This window comes from Neltuma alba, unplaced genomic scaffold, assembly GCF_004799145.2.
Source record: "Neltuma alba isolate B1F8T4 unplaced genomic scaffold, ASM479914v2 tig00010631_pilon, whole genome shotgun sequence".
NCBI lineage: Eukaryota > Viridiplantae > Streptophyta > Magnoliopsida > Fabales > Fabaceae > Neltuma > Neltuma alba.
The window spans coordinates 303,442-330,454 of NW_021635485.1; the positions used below are offsets into that span (position 1 = coordinate 303,442).

The 27,013-nt window shown below is 34.2% G+C and overlaps 2 protein-coding genes across 3 annotated transcripts; one reads left to right on the forward strand and one right to left on the reverse strand.

Annotated features, from left to right (window-relative positions):
• Window positions 1-263: 263 nt before the first annotated feature.
• On the reverse strand, window positions 264-4,159 carry LOC114757785 (ribosomal RNA small subunit methyltransferase nep-1-like). Its single transcript, XM_028946867.1, has 8 exons — window positions 4,018-4,159; window positions 3,446-3,610; window positions 2,678-2,770; window positions 2,183-2,327; window positions 1,972-2,082; window positions 1,710-1,792; window positions 1,563-1,620; window positions 264-581 (listed from the first exon to the last, which is right to left on the reverse strand). The coding sequence occupies exons 2-8, from the start codon at window positions 3,605-3,607 to the stop codon at window positions 502-504; spliced, it is 732 nt and encodes a 243-aa protein (XP_028802700.1). The 5' UTR covers window positions 3,608-3,610; window positions 4,018-4,159; the 3' UTR covers window positions 264-501.
• Window positions 4,160-13,763: 9,604 nt separating this feature from the next.
• LOC114757784 (5-oxoprolinase) lies at window positions 13,764-20,133 on the forward strand. Of its 2 annotated transcripts, none has more exons than XM_028946865.1 (2): window positions 13,764-13,964; window positions 16,127-20,133. In XM_028946865.1, the coding sequence occupies exon 2, from the start codon at window positions 16,149-16,151 to the stop codon at window positions 19,941-19,943; it is 3,795 nt and encodes a 1,264-aa protein (XP_028802698.1). In that variant the 5' UTR covers window positions 13,764-13,964; window positions 16,127-16,148; the 3' UTR covers window positions 19,944-20,133. The 2 variants fall into 2 exon arrangements, with proteins under 2 accessions (XP_028802698.1, XP_028802699.1); XM_028946866.1 differs by having other exon boundaries at window positions 13,775-13,890.
• The last annotated feature ends 6,880 nt before the right edge of the window (window positions 20,134-27,013 follow it).

Sequence of the window (27,013 nt, forward strand, 5' to 3'; positions counted from 1 at the left end):
CAGCCCGCCCATGTCCAGTCCAAAATGGTTAGGGCTTCTATTGGCAGGCCGGGCAGCGGGCTGCAAAATGCAGCCCATTCATACTTCGGGCTGGGCATCGAGCAGGAGTCCAACCCTACCCATGTACACTGCTAATTTTAACAATGTTGTTATTTTTACTCACATTTTAAACTCACCAAAAAAATATATAATGTTATGCGCAATTTTGAAAAAAAAAATTTATAGGTATTTTTGCGACTTTATTATTTTTAAAATTATAAATAGATACATGGATTTTGATTTATTTATACCATAGATATAGACTGCAGACTCACAAGAAACATGTGGAGAAAGCCTATAGCAAAATTCTGTACCCTTGAACCTAACCCTACTGAAAATTAGGAATATGATTCTAATTGATATGTTAAAGACCTGATAATGTTAAAATAACAAAATATTAATATCAACCTTTACAAAAAGAATATGCCCACCAATGAAAAACCATGATAGATATGATTTAATTCACATGATCTTCCAATTCTTCTCTAGTGCAATGCAGATACGTCGAAGACAAGTCCCTGCACTCAAGGGATAACCAGAAACTGCAAAACCAATTAAAAGAGACATAAGAAACCAAATAACGAGCCTCACTTGTACAATAATAATGATGGTGATAACAGCCATAACAATAACAATTATGAATACAACAAAAATTCTAGTATGCACCCTATTGTCTGCATAAACAACTGTCAGTATTTCATCTATATGCTGCCTTTAACCCTACAGTTATAATCCTATCCATTATTTGTACTGAAAATATAAAGTAAACATTAAAAAAGGAAAATACAACAGAAAACTGCCAGAACGACACTACATGAGGTGAAAATACTTGAGCATGGTGGAGCGAAAAATATATGCCTTTGACATTGCCATTAATTATAAACACTAGAACAACAAAATAAAGAACATGATACTCAATCCACCTTCAAGTGGCAAAGGTCTCGGGCATTTTAATGAATTTGTTCAATACTTGGCATAATGTACCAGAAACAATAGCCACCATTTTTTTTCATCGATACATTTATGCAGGATTTGGCATTGCCAAGTTAAATTTGAACATCACTGGACCAAATTGGTAATAGTTTTTCCCATAATGATTTTCTTTATTCACAAAGCTTGAATTCTTGATTTTACTTAAGTAGAATTAAGTCCCTTCAACCAACTCAACTAACATTAGTAAAAATCCATCTTCTAATTGAATTAGTAATCATAATTTTTCCCGAAGAGGGTCTCTTCCAGCTGGAGTCCACCACACACAAGAAGGAACAAATTACAAATGTGACTCCAGCTGCAGCTAGCTAAGTTGTAATGCATTCATTATCCATATTTATACCATTCTACAAGAACTTCAGAGCTTCAGTAGCAAATTGCAGTAAGAAATTCAAGCTTAATATTTTTACAAGAAAACCGACATAAACCCATATTTAGCATGAATTCGAAATTAAAATTTATTCAAACCGAGATAACCCCATATTTAGCATGAATTTTAAATCAAAATTTATTCAATCTCATTGAAGAACAACCTGATATCAGATCATCCACATAGTCAGCTTCAATTTTTCCATGAGCCATTGCACCCACCTGAATAATAGTTATTACACAAATCCATTAGTAAAACAGGAGAGTGAAATTCATGCTGCAAATGTAGACGAAGACTCCATCAAGCTAACCACAAAAACAAAGTTCTCGTGATGGGCAGCATTACTGATGTAGCCCCTCAACTGAGCAGTCTTTGATGAACTAAAGGAAAGGCCTCCAACAGCACAAGAGGCAAACAAAATTTAGAAGTCCACAATAAAAAATATTCACAAGCATCAATTTTATAAGAGAACCTAACAACAAACACCTTAAAAGACTTAAAATGTCTGTATACTCTTCATACTATTGAGACTAAACATTGATATTTTACTGTTGCCTGTTTGTCACACTCACCTATTTTGTGGGAGTTGATTGGTAAATGTTTAGTGACAGGATTTTTAATTACACGCAATAGGGTTGCATGGTTGCTCTTTGCTTTGATACGGAACTTCTGTAATAACTCCACTACATGTATTGCGGAAAAAAGTTGAAATCAGGGCGTGAAAATGATTGCAGTAACTGAGAATGAGGATGTAGTAATATATTTCATAGTGGAAAAACTTACCCATCATGTCACAAAAGCCCGCCAATGTTTTTGGTATATTAGCATGCGGAGAAACTTTAACGAGAACGCCTTCACTGGTTCGAATAAATACAGCACGTAACCTACCAGCCATGCGAAGCCGACTACTCATAATTTGAAGGAGGGCCTGAATTCAATGGACATTGCATACTGATGAAGAAAAAAGATAGCTTTCCACATTGGAGGATGATCTATGAACATTTTCAATCAAAAAAGACAGGCTAAAGAATCCTCCTAACGGAATCTACGGAGCATGAAAACTAAGATAAGACCCCAAAAAAAAAAAAAAACACATTAATAGAACATTGAAACCTATGTTCCACAATCATGAAATTTGTGAACGCACTCAATATAATCAACCAAAGCAAGGGAATGTACTCGACTGCAAGAATAACATGCTAGAAACTCATAATTTAAACCACTTCATATTTGGCAACTTTGAATAACTTAATCATTTTGCCGTACAGGATTACTGACCTCATGAACAATATCAGGCCTGAAATCATAAGGATTCTTATTTTGCTTCCGCAGAAAAGTGGCATGATCATCCGGATTCAAAATCTGGTATTTCTGAAAGAAGATATAAAATGTTTAAAAATAAAAATCCATTTATATGGCCAACAAAAAATCCAGGTATATGGATAATCATTCAGCAAGACACAATGCATTATTCTCATTCTTTTTCCCTTCAGAGAGTTTAAGAATAAATAAAGATATCTAACACAAATACAAAGTAAGGCAAAAGTTTGGGGGAAAACAAATTTAGTTCTTATAAATATATATTAAAAAAAAAGACGCCAAATAATAACTTTCAACTGCTTGTTATTTTTATTCACAGCGTGAACATATAACTTTTTTTTTTTTGGCGATTACCTTTTTTCTGTAATTTTTACAATATCATTGATTCAATTTCTGAGACTAAATTTCTCCAGCTATTTTAAGGGGCACCCGCCACTAGTTAGATTGGAGCCTGTTTCATGGGAAAGCTTTCTCCATAGAAGTTTTTCACTTTATAGCAAAAGGATTTTCTTTCATTGTTTCCCTTTCATCAAATAACTTTTCCACGTACCAAACTTACACTTAGGTGAAAATTTTTGTTTAGGTATTGCATGAAGATCTAAAATCATGGGAAAATGGGGGGGGGGGGGGGACAACTTTGCAAAAGTTTTTGCCTCAGTTTTATAGGACTCTTTCTGATAAGAGGAAATCTATGTTTGCTAATACCAAGATAATCGAAGTAAATACCTTCCCAACATTAGCAACACAAAGTGAGGCTCCCTCGAGAATAAAATAAACTCCAGCTTCAGAGCTTTGGGAGCGAGGTGCAGGTTGAATTCCTGAAAGTTCTTCAACTGCACCATCATTATGTTCTTCATTCCCTGTTGATTGATCGTTTCCCGGAACCATGGTCTACAATACAGATTTGAAGAAATATATATATTCATTGACGAAAGAGTTGAATAAATATTTATCGAAGAATAAAACAGTGAGGGGAAGAAAAGTAAGAAGAAATAGGCATTAAATATTACGCAAGAGTATAAAATTGTACGAATTTCTAGCCGAGTATGAAATTATCGAAAATAATGCACAAACATGCTGCCGTTTCACAATTTAACCACAAGTCGAAGCACAAGGATTAAACCCACGAAATTCAGCAAGTTTCAAATTTTACGTACAAATATTGATACATAATTTCCTTCTTTATAAAGACTAAAGTGGCGCAAAAAATTAGTAAGACCCGAAATAAACAAACAATATTTTTTTAAAACAATAACCTTCACAATCAATGGGCGAAACTAATTTAATCAGACACTCACCTGAATGAAGGACAGAATCTGCAAAATGTTAATCAAAGCTGAAGAGAACGAACTCAGAGACGACGAGAACCAAGATGAGAACGAATGAGACTACGGCAGAGATCAACAACGACGGAGAAGGAGGCGGCGGCGGCAGAGAGAATCCTCGCGATGCTGAAGGAGGCTAGGTGAAATAAAAGCAGTAAATTTGCTCTTTTCAATGCGGATTTTCCACAATTTTCCCGATTCTTTGAAAAGTTCCCTAATAAAAATTAAAATTGGTTGGATATATGAACAAGCATTAAAAAAAAACGGAAAAATCATAAAAACAGACCGTAAAAATTAAGAAATTGTAAATTAAGTATCTTGTTAAATTTTGTTGTCATATGATATTTAATTGTGTTAAAACCTATGCAATACAAATCTTGTAACGGGTATGATTTATGATTTTATAATTTTTATATTTTTTGTGATTTTCCCAGAAAAAAAATTACTCAACAGATTTTTCTTGTACAAAAAATAATTAACATTTTGAAAATATTTATAACATTACTAAAAGCTCTATTTATTAACATTACTAAAAGCATTACTATATATCGATTACATATCGAATTTCTTGTAACTCCAAATTTAGTAAATAATATCTACTATCTACTCAAACATATCAAATTAATCAAATCTTTTCTATCCAATTCATGGTTAATTGGCAAGTTAACTATATAGAATTTTGAATACTTTCTAATGAAAATATATTTCCGATAAACTGAAAAAAAAAATATTTCCCATCGCTATATGATATTAACTTGGAACTTAATTGGCAATTTTGTCAAATACATATTGACGATAATTATTTAAAGAGAAAATTGGTAAAAATTTCTTGTTCCGAAAATTTTATTAATCAAGATTATCTGATATGTTTTCATACACAAAAAATTACTGATACTTCAATTTAATTCATTCGTATCAATAAAATTTTTAAATATGAACATTTCATCAATTTTTTTCTTATTTAACATTGAATTTGAATGCTTATATGTTGACATTTTTGTGATTATTAATTTTTGAATTTTTGGCCAAAATGATCAAGTGCTTCAATGTTGGGTCATACCTTCGGCGGTCTGTTGTAACATCTCTTCTTTCAAGAGCAATAGAGACCAAAAAGGTGTCATTAGCAACTTCATGATTGAAAATAGGGTTAAGAAATCAACCTTAAAAGTTTACTTTCTTGAATTACTATTTGTATAGTAACCTCAAAAATTTTGACAACTTTTGAAACTTTATAACTAAATATAAAAAAATCGAAACGAGATGGTTTCAATCTTTATTTAAAGCTTTTTAAATGTTTTGTAAGGAAAAAATATCACTAAATCTTGAACTTCATCAAGTGTTCTCAATTTTAGTCTACATTTTACTATTCATATAGTTAGATAGTAATTTTCAGTTTTTTTTAATCTTAACTTCAAAAGCTTATAACTATTAGTACGCATATCTAAAAAGGATTATTTACCACACTCTCTTTAAAACCTAGGATATGTACTTTAAACTCATCAAATATCACATGCAGATTCATTCTCTATCCCTATCAAACTATAGTCATCGTTTTGTAGCTAGAGTCGGGAAAACGGGCCGAGCCTATCAGGCCTGCCTGTTTAGACCCTGAAATTATGAGGGCTGGGCTTGATATTTTTCTTTTCAAATGGGAAATAAGCCCTGGAGGGCTGGTCCTGAAGGGCTGAGGGCTTAAAAGGGCCAGTCCTAGAGGGCCGCGGGCCGGCCCTTTTAAGCCATTTTATAATTTTTTTGTTTTTTAAATTTTTTATATAATTCTAATATTATTAATTTTTTATATTGTTAACAATATTTCAAATATTTAGTTATTATTATCATTTTAAAATTAAATTTAGTGTTAGACAATAATTTATCCCATTAAATTTTTAAAAAATGGGTTAATTTGGACTTTAATAATGATTTGATTTATATTATATGCGTTAGTATTTTTAAACTATATATATATTTGATAATAGAGTATTTTTATACTTATATAACTTGTAATTCTACAATTTGAATTAGAAATTCATGAGTTTCAACAACAATGTTTCTCACATTAAAGTAAAATAATAGCTAGATTGTACAATTTAAAAGTAAAATTCCTATAAAGAAGAAAAACTTGATATTTTTGTTACGAAAGAAAAGCATACTTATGAAGAAGAGTGATTAATTATAGTGATAATAAAGTTTCAAAAGACTAATGATAGCGTTTATTTATTGCACAATTGCACTACAAATAAAACTTTTGGATATTGTTATATTGTTAATGAATGTTTTAGATGTTCTTGAATGTTGATGGATATTTATCTATGATGATATTTTATATTTGTGACTTAATTTTATTCATATTTATGTCTTTTTTTTTAATAATTTCATTGGTTTATTTTTATTTTTTTAAAAGTTATGATAAATATAAAAAGGGTTAATATAAATTTTGGTCCCTCAAATTTGGAGCCATTTTGGTATTGGTCCCTGAAATTTAAAACTGATGGTATTGGTCCCTCAAATTATATTTGTTTCTGGCCATTGGTCCCTGATAGCTTTAGGCTGTCAAATTCATCTGAGTTGGCACTAACTTTGTCAACCTATGATGTGGCATCTAACTTGACAACTAAAGCTTGATGATGTGGCATGAGCAATGGAAGGTTGTGATCGAAGAGACCCTATGCAATCTGGGATTCACTTTTGTCAAAACACAAAGCTTCTGCTCCTATATTAGTGTGGAGGAAACGCAGTGCTTTCTCAGCTAAACCTTCTACCTCCTCTGCTACCTTTAATTTGGCCAAAAAGGGTGACTTAACAATTCATGAGAAAAAGAACCCGATTTTAGATACAAAACTACCCCCATTGAAGTCATCTTCTTCTGATACAGACGATGATGAATCTCCCAAGAAAAAAGAGAACCCCATCACCAAAGTGAGAAGCCTGAGAAGAAGCAACAAGAACCTCACCAGCAACTCCAACAAGAAGGCAGGAACAACCAGCAAGCCACTAGAGCCGCCGAAACTAGATAAGAGCAAAGCAGAGGGTTCTATAGGAACAGATAAAAAGAGGAGGGCCTAAAGCTATCAGGGACCAATGATCGGAAACATATATAATTTGAGGGACCAATACCATCAATTTTAAATTTTAGGGACCAATACCAAAATGGCTTTAAATTTGAGGGACCAAAATTTATATTAACCCATATAAAAAATAGTATTTTTCTCAAACGGGCCAAAAGCCCGCGGGCCGGCCCTAAGCCTTGTAACTTAAGGGCCGGCCTAGTAAATTGGGATATTTTTAAAACTTCAGTCCTGGAGGGTCGACCCATTTAAGCCCGCCAGCCCTTTGATTCCCACCTCTATTTGTAGCTCAAGAGGCAATATCTCATCTCAAAATAAACATATATCTAGAAATGTAGCTAATTGAACATGTAATCAAACATGCTTCCATACATTACTAAGATCAACATATAATATAAAGTCATATCACCATAAATGGCTTCGCTTAATTTACAACTATTTTTCAAAGATGCTCTCAAGGGATAATATGGTAATAAACATGTTTACATAACCTAATAACTTAATTCTTCATCACATCTCCACAACTTTTTCCTTGCCTTTAAATGGTCCAGTCCCTAATTTGTAACATGATAAATAAGATGGGAATGACATTCCAAAGAAATCTTAGTAATAAAAAATACCAAAAATAATATTATCAATGCAAGGTTATCAAGTGGATAAATACAATGTAATGGAAAAGGGAGCATAGTATTTTCATATATCATGACAAATGCATATTGCCAATGCATAATAAAGCAAGAAGTTTAAAATATAAACATCATCAAAAGCTCAACCACAATCATGGCGTGAAATCATAACATAGCAACTAAATTAACATTAAAGTTGAGTATTCTTGCTACTTTTTTACCCAAATTAGGTCCTTGGTTTCTTCCACTTGAGCTTGGAACTTCCCTTGACAACTATCAAATCCTAACAATCACATAATAGAAGCATTTTAAGTACTAATTCATATATTCACAAATAAACTCCCTTAAAACCCTTAACCTTCAAACTTGAGTTTTAGGATTTTTGTTCCATCTTTTATAAATTTATTTCTACATGCCATTCTTACATACTTTTGGATATTAAATGTAAACACCTCTTTTAGTAAGGATTCGAGTATTAGTTCATCATGTTACGAGAAATTAGCTCATTTTGCTAAACTCAGTCCTTGTTGGTAGTTGCAGTTTCTTATCATTTGCTCAACATGTTACTTTCTTAATTGTAAGGAAAGTCTGTGGTTTAACTCCTTCAATAAAATTTCTTGTTTCTCTATTATGAAGATTTAGAATTTCTCCCCGTAGGTTGCATTAACGTTAATATTATAATGTTAAATTTCATAAATTGTATAACATTTGTTTCTTTATTAAAATGAGAAGGATATGAAAGAACTAAAACAATCAATAAAAGATTCCAATGGGGCGACGAATATAATTTGATATACAAAGAGCAACGGAATTTATATACTATTAAAAATTTTACAAAAAAAATTAAATGTTAGATATAAATAAATATTCTTTGTCGTATATGTTTCCAAGTTGATGGTACGTGCTTTCTCTGCTGCCCTGGTCACATCCAAATTTTACTTATGAAAAGGTTCGTTTTGATTAAGTTGTATCTAATACTCTAAATATTTTGTTTGTAACACTCAATAATCTAAAGTAATTTTTTAGTGTAATTTTGCCTAATATTTTTCTAGCATCAATAAGTACTCTAGACTTAGGTTTAAAGATATTGAGTACCTCTAGAAAAATACTAATGCCGGATGTATCAAAAATTGCTTTAATATGCCAGATGCTACTAAAAAAAATACTTTAAAGTATTAAATATATTAAAAATTAGTTTATGATATTTACTGTTATTAGAAAAATATTTTAAGATACTGAATGTTATTTATCCCCTTTTTTTTCAAAAGAAGCTTGACTTTTTTTTTTTTTGCCAGAGAAAACAAAAACTCTTTGCTCCGCTTATGGGAATTGCTTGACCATGTAAAGTTTTTTTTGCTTTTTGCCAAAGCCTGGCCATGTAAATTCAATGGTTGATTTCTTCTCACGCTTCTCATGCCTTATCATAAGCAGATCATTGTCGGACTAGTATATGGTATTAGTATCACATAGGGAAAATGACAAATAAAGACCCCTAATTAATATGTGAAATTGCTATTTGGGTTCCTCAATATGGAAAATGGCTTCAGAAAACTCGGTTTTATATTACAAATATGAAATCATAGTGAAATATCTAAAATGTTCCTCATCTATTTGAAAAAGAAAATGCTGTCCACACGCTCTCTGTCCCCCAGTTTCGATAACTTCCCTTTAGTCTCTCCACTCTCCATTCTCTATACTCTGTCCATTTTCGCGTAGGAGGTTGCTTCATTTTGCAGTAACAGTATTAGCGAGAGGAATATTATGTGAGAAAAGTGTGTATTTGCTATGGGAGAGGTGAACGGAGTAGTGATCTTGAAGGGAATTGAAAGACGACACGCAGCGGAAATCAACTTAAAAATTTTAAAACTTTCAATCCCTTGCCCGGATCTACCGATCGCGTTTAAATCAGGTAGTAAGAAGTATTACCTTCGGTGTTCGATTTCCTGGTGGCTCGGTGATTCTGCCGTTCAGGATGCCTCTGCTCGCCTCTTTTGTCGTTCGAAGTCGACAACTCCGGTCGGCTTCCTCTACCGGTATCCACACGAATAGCTCTCCGGTTACAAACGGCTTGCTAGCGCCCTTTTTGTCCGTCTAGGGTTTTCAGAGAATCCGTCCACTCTTATCTCTCTTAGGCCGTCTCTTATTTGTTGGTACTCTCACCCTTAAAACCCTAGCTCCTCATATCAAATATATAGGATGCTATAGGTTTAATGAATAATATTTAATTTCGAAATTAATTCTAAATTAATTCCGAAATTAATACAATATCAAATATTGCCTAATCAGATAAGAGAACAATTAAATAAATATGGTTTAAATTAAATCCGTCTCACAGATTTAATTCACCTATTTATTTAATAAAGATATGACGGAATTAATTTATATATATTTAATTTATCCTTATAAATTAAATCTAACAATTAATATCTCTTATATCTATATAATATATATATACACGAATTTATATATATATATATACACGTCCACCCTATATTATTCATTGAATCTGGACATATCTTAGATTCAATGAATTTGGACATCATCACTCGTGTTGGGCTATTTTGTGTGCGACCCTATAGGCCCATATAAAGTTGGCAGTGGGCCATTAACTATAATGACTCACAAGTCGTAAGTGGTCTCTAGCAAGACATCACGACTACCCAAATCATATGAGAATCGTTGAACGATGTAACCTTTCATACAACCATATCACGTCCCTTTTGTCACATGACATTTTGGTCATGGATGAGGCATGGAGAACGTCATCTTCCTATTCATGACCGTTACTTTCTCGATCCCTGAGTAGTCTGAGTATAGAAACGGAACTACCTTTCCATTATAGTATGGCCATACATTTCTCAGACTCACTCATCGAGGGGCCCAGTAATGTCTCTCCATGAATGTGAGGGACAAATTCCATCTTGACCATTCACATTCCTCCGCATGAAAAAAAAACACTAAGCCTGAACATAGTCTTTATGATCACTCGGTCAAAAGTGACTTTTGACTAGGTCAAAGCTAAGCGTTTCTCATGTAGGAATCCATGATGATCTCAGGTCAAAGGGCACAATGACATGGTTTGTATATGAGAGAAGCTTATGACTTAACCCATGCAGCTCTCTCATAGCGGGTCGGTCCAACACCTTGTACTCTTACAGTGCCTATGACTTTAATTTATATCTCTATATATCTTTAAAGTCATACTGGTCTTATTTCATCTCTGCTCCCACATAAATGACCGACCAAGGACATTTAGGATAAACCATGAGTTATCCAAGGATAGTTATCACAGTAAACATGCAAATAATATGATAACGTAATTAATAAATTCATAAATCTACAATGTTCATAGCAATATGATTGGCCCCTAGGGCACAATTTCCAACAGATCTATCGGCATTGTCGAAGATAGGGGAGGAGGTAGAGGCATAATTACACATTCAATGGCCGTCATTGAATGTTGTGAAAAACTGGGTGCTATCAAAGAATTCTGAAAATTGTCATTTGAGAAGAGAAATGTAAATTTGTATGAATAGCTTATCCGAAGTTGGTATTTGCCTTACTAAAATTGCCATTCGTACCTTACTAAAGTTGGAATGCAATGCTTATCAGAACTTGTTGCTATCAAAGAATTTTGAAAATTGTCATTTGAGAAGAGAAATTTAAATTTGTATGAATAACTTATCAGAATTTATCATTGGCCTTGCTTAACTTGTCATTGGCCTAATTGAACATGTCATGAATCCTATATCTGAAGTGTTTGTTGTCAAAGAAGTGCTTACTACAGATGATATGAAGTTATCATTCAACTTACTAAAGTTGTCATTGGCCTTACTGAAGTTCTCATTCGTCTAGGAATTGTGGAAATTATCGTTTTAACGCACAAACTTAAATTCCTATCAAATGCTTATCGGAACTTTTTGCTTGTGTTACTAAACTTGTCATTGACCTGACAATTGTGGAAATTGTCATTTGAAATGTAAGCACTGTTATAGCATCAATCCAACCATATCATAATCATTACATAATTTTAAATTATGTTAAGTAAGGCCAATGACAAGTTAAATAAGATTTTCATACAATTTTAAATTTCTTTGTTGAAATGAAAATTTACAAGTTTCTTTAACAGCAAGAACTTCTGATATAGCATTCGTGACAAGTTCAGTTAGGCCAATGATAAGTTAAGTAAGGCCAATGACATTTTCCGATAAGGTTTTCATATAATTTTAAATTTTTCTGTTGAAATGAGGATTTGCAGATTTCTTTAATAGCAAGCACTTCTGATATAGGATTCATGACAAGTTCAGTTAGGCCAATGAAAAGTTAAGTAAAACCAATGACAAGTTCCGATAAGGCATTCATACAATTTTAAATTTCTCTGTTGAAATGAGAATTTGCAAATTTATTTAACAGCAAACACTTCTGATATAAGATTCATGACAAGTTCAGTTAGGCCAATAAAAAGTTAAGTAAGACTAATGACAAGTTCTGATAACGCATTCATACAATTTTAAATTTCTTTGTTGAAATGAGAATTTGCAAATTCTTTGGCAGCAAGCACTTTTGATATAAGACTCATGACAAGTTTAGTTAGGCCAATGATAAGTTAAGTAAGACTAATGACAAGTTCTGATAAGGCTTTCATACAATTTTAAATTTCTTTGTCGAAATGAGAATTTGCAAATTCTTTGATAGCAAGCACTTCTGATATAAGACTCATGACAAGTTCAGTTAGGCCAATAACAAGTTAAGTAAGGCCAATGACAAATTCTAATAAGCTATTCATACAAATTTAAATTTCTCTTTTCAAATAACAATTTCCAAAATTTTTTCATAGCAACCAGTTCTGATAAGCATTGCATTCTAACTTTAGTAAGGTGAATGACAATTTTAGTAAGGCGAATGTCAACTTCGGATAAGCTATTCATACAAATTTACATTTTTCTTTTCAAATGACAATTTCCAAAATTCTTTGACGGCAACCAGTTTTTCACAACATTTAATGATGGCCACCGAATGTGCGAGGATGCCTCTACCTCCTCTCTTGCCTTCAACAATGCCGATAGATCACTACTCGATCGCTACTTCGTTCACCTCTCCCACAGCAAATATACACTTCTCTCACACAATACTCCTCTCACCGATACTGTTATTACAAAATGGAAGTAACCTCCTGCACGAAAATGGACAAAGTGTAGAGAATGGAGAGAGTGGAGAGACTAGAGGGAAGTTATCAAGAGTGGGGGATAGAGAATGTGCGGACAGCATTTCTTTTTCCAACAATTGAGGGGTATTTCGGACATTTCACCATGATTTTAAATTTGCAATATAGGACCTAGTCTTCTGAAGCCATTTTCCATATTGAGGAATCCAAATAGCATTTTCACATATTAACAGGTCTTTATTTGCTCTTTTTCCTATTATATAATTTTTTTTTACCAGCAATATATTATATAATTAATTCAATATAATACTACTATATAAATGTAAAATAGGATTTGTTGTTTTACAATTCATGATGTTAGGACTAGTATCTGAAATAAACATTAATATATCAATATACTATATAATTCATATTAATATAATTAATATAACAGTAAAATAGGATTTGTTATTCTACTATTCATTATCAGGACTAGTAATTTAATTATCTTTTCTTAACGAGTATTCTGCTTTTTTAAATTCTGTACTTTTTTCTTTTTCTTTTTCCCAATTCCGGATCTGTTATAAGGACATAGAATCGAGGCTAGTTAATATAATTAATAAAGATAAAAAAAAAATTCTGCGAGTTAAGTCATTTATCTTATCTCATTTAAGATAAAAAAAATATTAAAATAAAGCATATTACTCGCTAAGATAGAAGAAAGAAAATTAAATTACTCGTCCTGATAATGAATAGCAAAATGACAAATCCTATTTCACTTTTTATGTATTATATTAATCATATAATTATATGATAATTATATTATAAAAAGAGTCTTATATTTAAAGTGGAAGTAATATATTAATATCATAAATAAAAAGGAAAAAAACTGCTGGAGAACAGAGGCCCGGCAGGGGAACCTATCTCAGCCGCATCTGAAAACGCCGCCTCTTGTGACGCTGTTGACCGCTCATAGCTGCGGCCATCCTACTTTACCGGCACGGTGGTTGTGGGAAGAATATCTTATATAAGCTGCGTTATTGTCTCTTGCTTATTTTTGGACATAGCAAGGCCTGTTGGAAAAGGGTGAGTATCCTCCTTCATCCTTCCATTTTCCTACTGCTTTTTCTCATGGTTGAAGCCTGATTATGTTACTTTTTCATTTTGAACGCGAAGGAGCTCTAAATTTGAGATTTTCTAGTTGGAGCTTAAAATTTACACTTTGCTACAAGCTCCTTAAATGGTAAAAGTGAGAGTGTTTTTTATGTAATTGAATGAGTTATTGCTTGTTGGTCTCTTGAAGATTGATTCCTATCACGATTATGGTTGGAGAGGAGTCTAATAAATAGCAGTGTATGGATATGCACAGCGAGCATCCGATTAAATGTTTGAAAGAGTAAATTGCAATTTGAGAAGTAGCCACTAATTATTGCAATTCTTACTTGCACATGATTAATGCGATGCTTTGGTTATTTACTAACTTGTAAGTATTAGGTTGATATCATCTACACATCATTAAAATTGCGAGATGGTACTTCCATTAAGAATTTCTAGCTCGGTATTAGGAGTTGACATGCGGAATCGGTTATTCACTTGACAACTAGTGAGATTAAGGAAATAGCATGATGATCTTTGCTAAATGGTAATGTGAAAGCTAAAATGAAATTCTCAGGAATGAGTGTTTTTTTGGAAGGAAAAGTTTGATTCTTAATGTAGTCATGTGGTTCTGTTGTGCTGTTTCTCGGAATGTAAGTTAGCTTCTAAATGATGATATTTGGCTGGGAATTTGGAGGTGCATTGGACTGGTTATGTTCTGTGGATTATAATTAAAATTGTTTCCATACTCATGCATGGATCAATTTATGGGCTATACAAGACCCAAGTCTTAAGGTTAATATGTAATTGCTGCTCTATGATGCTTAATTGTTCATGTACTTGGGTTATTCTGCAACTGTTAAATTGCTGGAAAATATGCTGATATTATATGGTTTCTGGTGTTACAATACAGGACTTTGATGAAAATTTGTGCGGCTAGTTTAATGGTTATGAGATGGAGAATTAATGGCCTATTGGTGAATGTTATTGTAATGTAGAGTGTTTAAAACAAATTGTGGTTTGAAATTTGTACTGCAAAGCTGTGTAATGTGGATCCTAACCATGGAGGACTTTCATGTTTTGCCATGATATTCATGGCAGCTTTATTTGCGGCTTTTTCATACTTTTAAATGGTTAAAAATTGATTTGAAATGATGATGTTTCTAAATTTTTTTTCCCATGTAGTTGATAGTTTAGTTTAAATATCTTCTTTTCAATTTTTCTTTTTTTGGTTGAGTCGAACTTTTTCCCCCTCTAATGTTTTAGTTTTCATTTCTTTTATCAACTGTCAACACCATTCAGTAGTACTCATAGCAGTTGTGGTTTGTTTCTCAATTCAGTTTATGCACGTATTAGACTGTGAGTGTGTCTAAAACCTTATAAAGTATGGCGCAATGTGGCTATTTGAATGCTTTTGTTGGAATGCCAAATTATTAAATTGTAACTTTTATTTGTGGATCAGGGTTTTGTTGAACAGAAGGCCAAATTATTATATTGTATTTTTTATTGGCTGATCAGGGGTTGATGAATACAAGAGTTTAGTTCTGGAAGATGCTGAAGAAGTGAATATTTTGTAGAATAGAAAGTTTCTTGGAAAGTTGTTAAATTTTGTACTGTTTATCTTGTTATGGATTAATAATTTCAAATTATCTTTCCTTGATTGATTTTATAAATGACAACTTCCCATAGGTTTTTGATGTTGACATGCGGAGTTCTTACTCTTCATACATCTCATGTTTTTTTTTTTTTCCTCAGTTAACTTTTGTTTTATTCTGTTTCAATTTTTTTATGTTTGGACCCATATATGTGTTAGTGGTATCTTTAATAAGCACAAATGGACAAAGTTTGGTACAGCAAGTGGACCCAACCAGCTCATGCATCTCTATGTTTCATCTTTTCTCCTGAGCTATGAAAATTCCAATCTTGTGCTTCAGAAATCAATATCTGTTTATGTGTACCTCTTTTGTTCCGGGAGTGGTTAGATTGAACTTTGGCTATACGTACAAAATATCTTGATGTCTGAATTATGTAGCGCAAAATTGCAATTTGTTTATATTCTTTCATTTGCTTCCTCTGAAAAATAGATTGATATATGATAGGTTCATTTACAATATTGTATAACTCATGAATATTTCTTGCATATGAATATGCAGGAGTTGTGAAAGTATAATTAGGATGGGGAGTGTTACTGAAGGAAAGCTGAATTTTTGTATTGATAGAGGGGGGACATTTACTGACGTTTACGCTGAAATCCCTGGTCAGTCTGATGGCCGAGTGTTGAAGCTCTTGTCTGTTGACCCATCAAATTATGATGATGCACCAGTAGAAGGGATCCGAAGGATTCTTGAAGAATTCACAGGGGAGAAAATTTCACGCAGTTCAAAAATACCTACTGAGAAGATAGAGTGGATAAGGATGGGTACAACTGTGGCAACAAATGCACTTTTAGAGCGTAAGGGAGAAAGGATTGCTGTGTGTGTTACTCAAGGTTTCCGAGATTTACTCCAGATTGGTAACCAGGCTCGCCCCAGCATATTTGACCTCACTGTATCAAGACCATCGAATCTGTATGAGGAGATTGTAGAGGTGGAAGAGAGAGTCCATTTGGTGCAAGATGATGAGGTAGAACATCAGGATAGTTCATCATTGATTAAAGGCATTTCTGGGGAGCTTGTAAAAATTGTGAAGCCTCTTAATGAGGAAGCACTGAAGCCAATGTTGAAAAGATTATTGGACAAAGGAATCTGTTGCTTGGCTGTTGTGTTGATTCATTCATACACTTTTCCGCAGCATGAACAACAGCTTGAGAAGTTAGCTTTGAGTCTGGGATTCAGACATGTTTCTATTTCATCTGCTTTGACTCCTATGGTTCGTGCTGTTCCCCGAGGTTTAACGGCAAGTGTAGATGCTTATTTGACCCCGGTTATTAAAGAGTACCTATCAGGGTTCTTGTCCAAATTTGATGAGGGACTAGAGAAGTTAAATGTTTTGTTTATGCAATCAGATGGTGGGCTTGCTCCTGAGAGTTCCTTTTCAGGGCATAAAGCTATTTTGTCTGGACCTGCTGGTGGTGTTGTCGGTTACTCACAAACTCTTTTTGGACTGGAAACAGATAAGCCGCTAATTGGATTTGATATGGGAGGTACATCTACTGATGTAAGTCGCTATGCTGGAAGTTATGAGCAAGTGCTGGAAACACAGATTGCTGGTGCCATAATACAAGCTCCTCAGCTTGACATAAACACTGTTGCTGCCGGTGGTGGTTCAAAGCTGAAGTTCCAATATGGAGCATTTCGAGTTGGACCAGAGTCAGTCGGGGCACACCCTGGTCCTGTGTGTTATGGGAAAGGTGGGGAGTTGGCAATTACTGATGCCAACTTGATTTTGGGATATGTTATTCCTGATTATTTTCCATCCATCTTTGGGCCAAATGAGGATCAACCTCTCAATGTCAAGTCTACAAGAGAAGAATTTGAGAAGCTTGCTGCACAAATAAATGCTTACCAAAAGAACCAGGATCCATCTGCAAAGTACATGACAGTGGAAGAGACAGCACTTGGTTTTGTGAACGTTGCTAATGAGACAATGTGTCGTCCAATAAGACAGCTGACTGAAATGAAGGGCCATGAGACTAAAAATCATGCACTTGCATGCTTTGGAGGTGCTGGACCTCAACATGCTTGTGCTATTGCTAGATCGTTGGGTATGAAAGAAGTGTTGATTCACAAATTTTGTGGAATCTTAAGTGCATATGGCATGGGGTTGGCAAATGTTGTGGAAGAGATGCAAGAGCCTTATTCTGCAGTCTATGGAGCTGAATCAATTGTTGAGGTTTCACAACGAGAAGCTGTATTGTTGAGGCAGGTAAAGCAGAAACTACAAAATCAAGGGTTTAAAGAGGAAAGAATTTCAATAGAGACATATGTAAACTTGAGATATGAAGGTACAGATACTGCTATCATGGTCAAAAGACAAATAACTGAAGAAGGAAAACCATTTGATTATGCAACTGAGTTTGTTAGGCTCTTTCAGAAGGAGTATGGCTTTAAACTCCTGAATAGAAAGATAATGATTTGTGATGTCCGAGTTTGTGGTACTGGAGTTACCAACATACTGAAGCCATGGGCCTTAGAACCTGCATCTGGTAGTCCCAGGGGTGATGGCTACTATAAGGTATACTTTGGAAATGGTTGGCAAGAAACTCCACTATATAAGCTTGAAAACCTGGGGTATGGCCATACAATGCTTGGCCCTGCCATCATTATGAATGGAAATAGCACCGTGATTGTAGAGCCCAACTGCAGGGCCATTATAACCAAATATGGCAATATCAAGATTGAAATTGATTCTTCTTTAAGAAGTGTTAAAATATCTGACAAGGTTGCAGATGTTGTACATCTCTCCATATTCAATCACAGATTTATGGGAATAGCTGAGCAGATGGGAAGAACACTGCAAAGAACTTCTATTTCAACAAATATCAAAGAACGGCTTGATTTCTCTTGTGCCCTCTTTGATCCTACTGGTGGCCTAGTTGCGAATGCTCCTCACGTCCCTGTGCATCTAGGAGCTATGTCTAGTACAGTTCGGTGGCAGCTCAACTATTGGGGTGACAATTTAAATGAAGGAGATGTTTTAGTTACTAATCATCCTTGTGCCGGAGGCAGTCATCTGCCTGACATAACCGTTGTCACTCCAGTTTTCTACTGTGGGAAGTTGGTTTTTTTTGTTGCAAATAGAGGACATCATGCCGAAATTGGGGGTATCACTCCTGGCAGCATGCCACCATTTTCAAAGTCCATATTAGAGGAGGGAACTGCCATAAAAGCATTTAAGCTGGTTGAAAAGGGGATTTTCCAAGAAGAAGGAATCATCAAACTCCTTGAGTTCCCAGGCACTGATGAGAGGGGAAATAAAATCTCAGGAACTCGAAGGATTCAGGATAACCTATCAGACTTGCGAGCTCAAGTAGCAGCAAATCAGAGAGGAATTTCCCTTCTTCAAGAGCTCATTGAACAGTATGGTTTGGAAACTGTTCAGGCATACATGAATTATGTACAGATGAATGCAGAAGAAGCAGTGAGAGAGATGCTCAAGACGGTGGGTAATAAGGTTTCGTCTATGTCGGATGAAAATTTTGTGACTGTTGTAGAAGAGGACTACATGGATGATGGATCTGTCATTCACTTGAAACTAAGCATTGATTTTAATAAAGGAGAAGCAACTTTTGATTTTGGTGGGACCAGCTCAGAAGTTTATGCTAACTGGAATGCACCAGAAGCTGTAACAGCTGCAGCAGTAATATACTGTCTTCGGTGTTTGGTAGATATTGACATTCCTCTCAATCAAGGTTGTTTGGCTCCTGTGAAGATTCTTATTCCCGAAGGCTCATTCCTTTCCCCAAGTGATGTGGCTGCTGTTGTAGGAGGTAATGTTCTGACATCTCAAAGGATAACCGATGTCATATTTTCTGCATTCCAGGCCTGCGCTTGTTCCCAAGGTTGTATGAATAATCTCACTTTTGGGGATAATACTTTCGGCTACTATGAAACCATTGGTGGTGGGAGTGGGGCTGGTCCCAGCTGGGATGGTGCTAGTGGAGTCCAATGTCACATGACAAACACAAGGATGACTGATCCGGAGATTTTTGAGCAAAGATATCCAGTAATTCTGCACAAGTTTGGACTAAGAGAAAACAGCGGAGGGGCAGGATTTCGTCGAGGTGGTGATGGGCTTGTAAGAGAAATAGGGTTTAGGCGTCCTGTTACTGTCAGCATTCTTTCCGAGCGACGTGTACATGCACCGAGAGGGCTGAAAGGAGGAAAAGATGGTGCTCGGGGGGCTAATTACCTTATAAAGAAAGATAAACGAAGGATTTATCTTGGCGGTAAGAACTCTATTGAGGCACAACCAGGTGATACTCTTCAGATATTGACTCCTGGTGGTGGTGGATGGGGTTCTCCGTCATAAAATCATTTTTAGTTTCTGTTGTAATAAATTGGATGTTCCATGATGATGTTAAACTGTGTTGCCACTTCGGCTTAGCAATGTAGGATGCTACCTCGTGCAAATGAATGAAGTTTGGGAAACCATGCTGTTATATGAACAAAGTTCATGATCAATTTGTCTTGTTAAAATAAGAGTTAAGTTGCATCTAGCATCCCAAAGTATTTTTCTGGTTACATCTAGCACCTTAAGGTATTTTGTGATGCATCCAGCATCCTGAGGTGATTTTTTAAGTGTGATCCACAATTTGAAATTTTTTTTTTGGTGCATCTAGCGCCCTAAAGTATTTTTTTAGGTGTTTTAATGTCCAAAAATAGTTTTTGGAACATCTAGCACCAAGGAGGGGAAAAAAAACTTTAGGATGCTAGATGTGTCTGAAAAATATCCAGCACCACAAAATACTTCGGGTGCTGAATGTATCTTAACTTTTATAATAATCTAGCAGCAATATACTTCTCTCGCATTTTAGTGTAGTTGTTAAATAAAGATGCTTTCTAAGTAGTGTGACTATTAATTGTTAAGGTTTCTATAATTTCTATATCTACTTTTACTGTAAATCATAGGAGCTGCTTTTACTTTCAAATTTCATTTGTGTATGAATTCGCTAAATCTTGTTTCTAATCCTCTAGAAAGAATGATGCTGCTGTTTACAATTTTAGAATTGAAATTTATCATGTAAAAGAGTTAATAATTAATTGATCTCTATTTATGGATATATATTTATAGGAGCAATCCCATTTTACATTGAAAGATTAGGCTATTATGGTTAAGTATATTATATCCAAGATGACAGTGTATTGAGCAAATTAGGGTGTTCTGCAGCGGCGGTGTCATGCTGAGGAAAAAGAGTAATGACCATTCGGTTGTGGAGATTTTTTTTTTTTGAAAAATAATGAACAAATATCAGCTGAGACAATTGTATCATTGTTTACTCTTATAAGCTACAATTCATCTGAAAATTTAATTCTCTTTTTTTGTTCTATTTTTACTCTCAATTTATTACATGCACTTCTCATTTCTTTTCTTCACTCATTTTTTTCATATATTTTCTTACCCCTCCTCTCATGCACAATCATAATCTTCATAAATAAAGGTATATTTTTAAAAAAAACTATACTTAAATGAGTATTTGTAAGCTGTAGTGTGTATAAAGGACTATCTACAACTCATTTTTCAGTTTTTTTCCTTATTCTTTTGACTATAAGTTCATTTTTCCCAATGTACTCATTTGGTTTCATTTATAAGGAGGGAAAGGAATTTTTATTTTTATTTTTTTTAATTGTGTAGACCTTATATTCTTGGCATAAAGCATATATTAACTAAAGGTAAAGTTAGAAAGTTATTAAATTTTAAAATAAAGCTAATGGGATTTAAGATCTTTCTTAGTTCGGGTTAAATGCTTAAAGTGACTTATAAATGATATTAGAGAAGTAGTTAATTATTAGGCATGTAGTTGATTTCTTTTGTTCATACATATTCTAATCCCCCTCTTTTGTTTTTTTTGGCAGAACCTTAACTACACATTCCTATGCATCAACTTTTACTCTTTTTTTTTTTTAAAGAAAAAATGGGAATGCTAGACTCTAGTCACTTCGATGCTAATAACTAACTATGTCTCCTAATTTCACTAAGAGATGGACTAAAAGATGATTTGATCAAACAAATTGGAACAAAAGTATAACTAAAATGGCAAAGAATAAAAGGGAAAAAAACTTTATAAAAAATTATATTACATACAAATTATGTATAATTTAGCTCATTTCTCATGTTACATAAATTATACGAAAAGAAACATATCAATATCAAAAACAACAACAACAATAATAAAAAGAATAGTAAGCTTGTTTAAAGGTAAAAAACTTTTGTGCAACATATGAAAAGAAAGTGAACTATGTGTGTTTGAGTTTAAAGCAAACTACTAGGGAAAAAAAAGCTTTAAATGACAGTTAAAATGAGATTTCTATGGCAATTTTGGAGGCGAAGTGAATTCCACCAACTTTGTAAGGAGAATAAAACACAGCGGTATTTTACTTAAAACGCTGTGGAGAGACAATTTTTAACCACGGTTATTAAAATAATCGCTGTTAAAAACTGCAATTTTTTTTAAAAAAATAGTGTCAATTTCCTTTACAAACCTCTCTACAATTTACAGACCCCAATACAACCAGCAGAACAAAAGAATATGCAAAACCATTTCAAGATGTTTATCCTGGCACTAATATCCAATTCTTATTCAATCACCAACACATTATAATCAACAACTACCCAACTAGTTAATAATTAAATAATGAACTAAATGTGATGAATGACTTAACTATTTCACATTTTCAAAATTCTCTAGCAATGTTGTTGACAAAGTATCCCTTATCAAGTTGATTTCCTCCATGTCATATGGCACACTATCTTGGAATGCCTATAAATTAAAAATAACATAGTCATTAGTCAACTTGATTAAAAATGTGAAAAGAATTAAAGAATTACATGCAATGTAACCTATATTTACTTTGTTTAATTTCTCAGTCACCCCTGTCTCAATGATGTCATTCATATAGCAAATGACATAATATCCGCATTCAACACTCCCAGATTAACAACAGTACTAACAAAATGAAATATAAAATTGAATATCTGACTTTGATTATCTAAAAAAAATTATAAACATTAACATTGATTATTGAAAAGATTTATAAGCATATATTTAGCTCAAAACAACATGCTTGTGGGAGAATCCATCTTGGTGGTTGCCTATTTTGCTGCTTGGCCAGAACATTAAAACTATGAAAAGCTCTATCAGCAAATAAAAAAAATGATATTAGAGCATGTTTTTACAAACTTTACACATAATAAATACATAAACATAAGCTAACCTGTCAATGATATCTCTGGTTTTTTCTTCTGCACCTTCACAGAGGGAATTGAACTAGTAAACTTTGTTATCATAGGGGTACAAACAATCAGGGTCCAATGATAACTCTAAAATACGAACCATGTTAATTATAATCCTATATTTATAACTTGTGTATCTCAAATACAATAATATACTTACTCGTCCACGTAAGGTGCAAAATATAATTTCTTTTTCGTCTGAGTCATTGTAGTCATCATGTAGATCAACCTTGCTTCCACAGTATTGAGTATTTTCTGTGCCTTTTGAGAACACATAAAGCCATATGTGCTCTCGAGTCCTCTCTGCCGACAAACTCGCGTAAAGTGCCTGTTGTTCAAATAAGAAACATTAGGATATGCATAAATATAACATGAAATAAGAAAATGATATTGTAACTTACCGAATAGCCAGCTGCATAAAGACTATATCCAGCTCCTCAAAGTTGAGGAACTGAATGAGGTCCTTCTTGTCAATAGTGAAGTCGTATGTTACATTTGAACCCACAATTCCTAGTGGCATCTTAAAAGTAAGGGGGTTCTCCATGTTTTCCACTGTGGAATGAAGAAGCGCCAAACTTCCATACATAACCCCAATGTGATCAACAAGAGGCTGCAGGACAGGATTTGTGCTCTTTGTCGCCTTCTTTGTTGCTATTGCTGCTCATCTCTATATCCAACCATCTCAAGATCAACCAAAACAAATCCAAATCTTCGTCTACTTGAACAACATTACTATTAACGCATTTACATTTGAAGACGGGAACTTTAAACTTGGTATAGCTAACCTCCTATATCTCTTCTATTACTCTATAATAGAACATTAACGCTAACATTGGGTTTTTATCTTTTGAACTAGCAAAATGCATAGCTTCAGCTACTACCATCACCCCATTATTCAGCATACTACTTTATCATCTTGGGTTCTGTGTAAAATGAATAATCATTTATGTCATATTTGCCCCAACACACAACCTCAGAAAGAGGACCTGCTATTAGCCTTTATATTATCTTAGGAGGTGTATGGCAACCCTCAAAAGTGCTTCTGAGAAGCACTTTTTGCAAAACGAGACAAACTCCTCGACGTATTTATTTCATAAACCATAAAAGCACTTTTGAAACCATGGTTTGGTTTCCATCCAAATATCCCCTTAGAAGCACTGCCATCCTTTAACACTTCTTGTTTAAACCACTCTACAAATGACTTGTTATGCTCATTAGTTAAGTGCATATCGTTCTTTCTTGGTTCAAGTTCTTCAGCATAATCTTATGAGTATCCAAATAAGGCAAAACTTCATCCGTGTTGTTTAAAATATATAGATGTGCTTGTATTACAACTTCACGAGACATAGACCTCATTATAACACCACATGTTCCCTTGCTTCTCCCCTGATTATGTTGAGATCGAGGAAGTCCAACTGCTTTTACCCTATCAAGATATGCGTTACAAAACTCAACTGCCTCCTCAGCTACACATCTCTCAACAATTGATGCCTCAAGCTAATAAGGATTTTTAGAGTACCCTTTTAGGATTTTCATGTATCTCTCAAATAGGTACATCTACCTTAAACACATAGGGCCACAACGTCTTATTTCTGGCACAAGTTGAGCTATCAAATGGACCATAATGTCAAAAAATGATGGAGAAAAGTGCATTTCTAATTGGGAGAGGATCATATAACCTTCATTTTCTAATTCATCTAACTTAGCAGGATTAATGACTTTGCTGCAAATAGCATTAAAAACATACAAAGTCTTGTAATAGTGCTTTTGACATTGTTTTTCATAATGCCTCGAATCGCAACTGGAAGTAATTGTTACATCAACACATGACAATTATGAGACTTCATCCCCGTTGTCTTCAAATCTTGTATTGAAATAAGTTTCCTCAAATTGGAAGAATAACCTTGCGGCACCTTAATGCTATTCAAAAAACCACAAAAACTTGTTTTCTTTTTCTTTGATAATGTGTGCACAGTTGAATGTAAATAAGTCCTCCTATCCTCTCTTTCTTGTGGGTGGAGGAGTTTTTTTATTCCAATTTTGACTAAGTCCTGTCTTGTATTGATTCTATCCTTAATCTTTCTACTTATGTGTAAAAATGTACCAACAAGGCTCTCACACACGTTTTTCTCTACATGTATCACATCTAGACTATGCCTCAGATCAAGAATTTGCTAATGTGGAAGGTTGAAAAAGATAGATCTTTTTTTCCATATATTCCTCTCACCAGAAGTCTTCTTCTTCTTTTTACCAAAGATCACATTAACTCCCTCCACCCATTGATAAACTTCTTCTCTAGTTAATGGTATTGGAACCATTTGATATTCTTGTAAGCCGTTAAATGCCTTCTTTAATCTACGGTAAGGGTGGTGCTGACTAAGAAACCTTCTATGATCAAGGTAGACCGTCTTCTTTCCATGTTTGAATTGCATGTAGTGAGTGCTTTCTTCGCATATTGGACATGCTTTATGCCCCTTAACATTATATCCTGACGCTGAAAAGTCATTTATCATGGTGAAGATCATGACAGGTAAATTGAAAGTCTCTTGTTTATATGCATCAAACACATCAACACCTTCCTCTAATAATTTCTTCAAGTCCTCAATCAAAGGTGCCAAATACATATCGATATTGTTTTTTGGCTATTTTGGGTCTGAGATCATCAAAGATAAATGATATACTTTCTTTTCATACATAACCAAGGAGGCAAGTTGTAAATTATCAAGAGAACCAGTCAAGCACTATGTGTGCTACTAAGATTACTATATGGATTAATTCTGTCAATACACAGCCCTAACCGAAGGTTTCTAGGCTCACTACCGAATTGAGAAAATTTTTGATTTATTGCTTTCCATTGAGGAGAATCTGCGGGTGATGAAGTTTTCCATCACATATTTTTTCATCGAAATGCCATTTTAAATTCTTTGCTTTTGTGGCATTAGCAAATAAATGCTTAAACTGTGGTATTATTGGAAGATACCACAATACCTTCAAAGGAGGACCTTTAGTCATCTCATTATAATTACCACTGTCTTTCTTAACTTTGTATCTTGAAGTGCCACATTTAAGGCACTTATTCAACCCTTCATACTTATTTCTGAACAATATGCAATCATTAGGGCATGCATATATCTTTCATATTCCAAACCCATCAGACACAAAGTTTTTTTTTTTTGCCTCATACATTCTTTTTAGAAGTGAATTTCCTTTGGAAGAATATCACTCAACAGTTCAAGCAATTCCGTGAAACTAGCATCAGTCCAACCATTTATTGCCTTCAAGTTCATCAACTTCAGCATGGTTATCGACTTTGTGCAACCATCTTTACACCTTGGGTACAAAGGCATCTCTACATCACTATACAACCTTTCACATGTGGCAGAGAACGGTATAAAGGACTCAGACTTTATGTCACAAAACATATCCAAAATTCTATCACCAAAGTCATCATTCATAACCTTCTCCTTTTTAGACAGTGTAGTTTTTCTAATTTTATCATGCCATATCCAATTTGTATACCTCAAATTTATCCCATCACAGATAAGATACTCTCTTATCTCAAGAATACTCTACCAACTATTGTTTAAGCATTTGACACAAGGACAATAATGCAAGTCATCTCTTTTACTAGGGGTATTTCTCTAAGCAAACTCCAGAAACCTTTCAATCTCATCCTCATATTCTTTGCTAATTCTCTTAGCTTTCATCCAATTACGATCTATTGTTCTACAAAGTCAATGAGCATAGTTATACTATCAATGTGAAGAGACTACGGTGCAGGGTCCCCACTGCAAGGTCCCCAACCCTCTTGGCTGCAGGGTCCCCAGTGCTAGGTCCCCACCGCGTGGCATCACAAGGTACCTATCAGTTTGCCACCTGGTTACCCAGGCATCCCCTACGGAGATCCTCCCTTCGCCACACTCTCAGGAGACAGAGGCTCGGGGCTTTTCACTTTATGGCTCTGATACCAAATTGTGACAACCGCTCTTTCAAAACCATTTTAGATTAAATCCAACAATTTATTTGAATGATTAACCATGATAGAAAAGAAGAAACCTTAAAATTTTAAAATCGCTATCATGGTTAAAAGAAATAAACTTATAATAAGAGTAACATCGATCGTTACCTTGGGCTTTGGACTTTCAAAG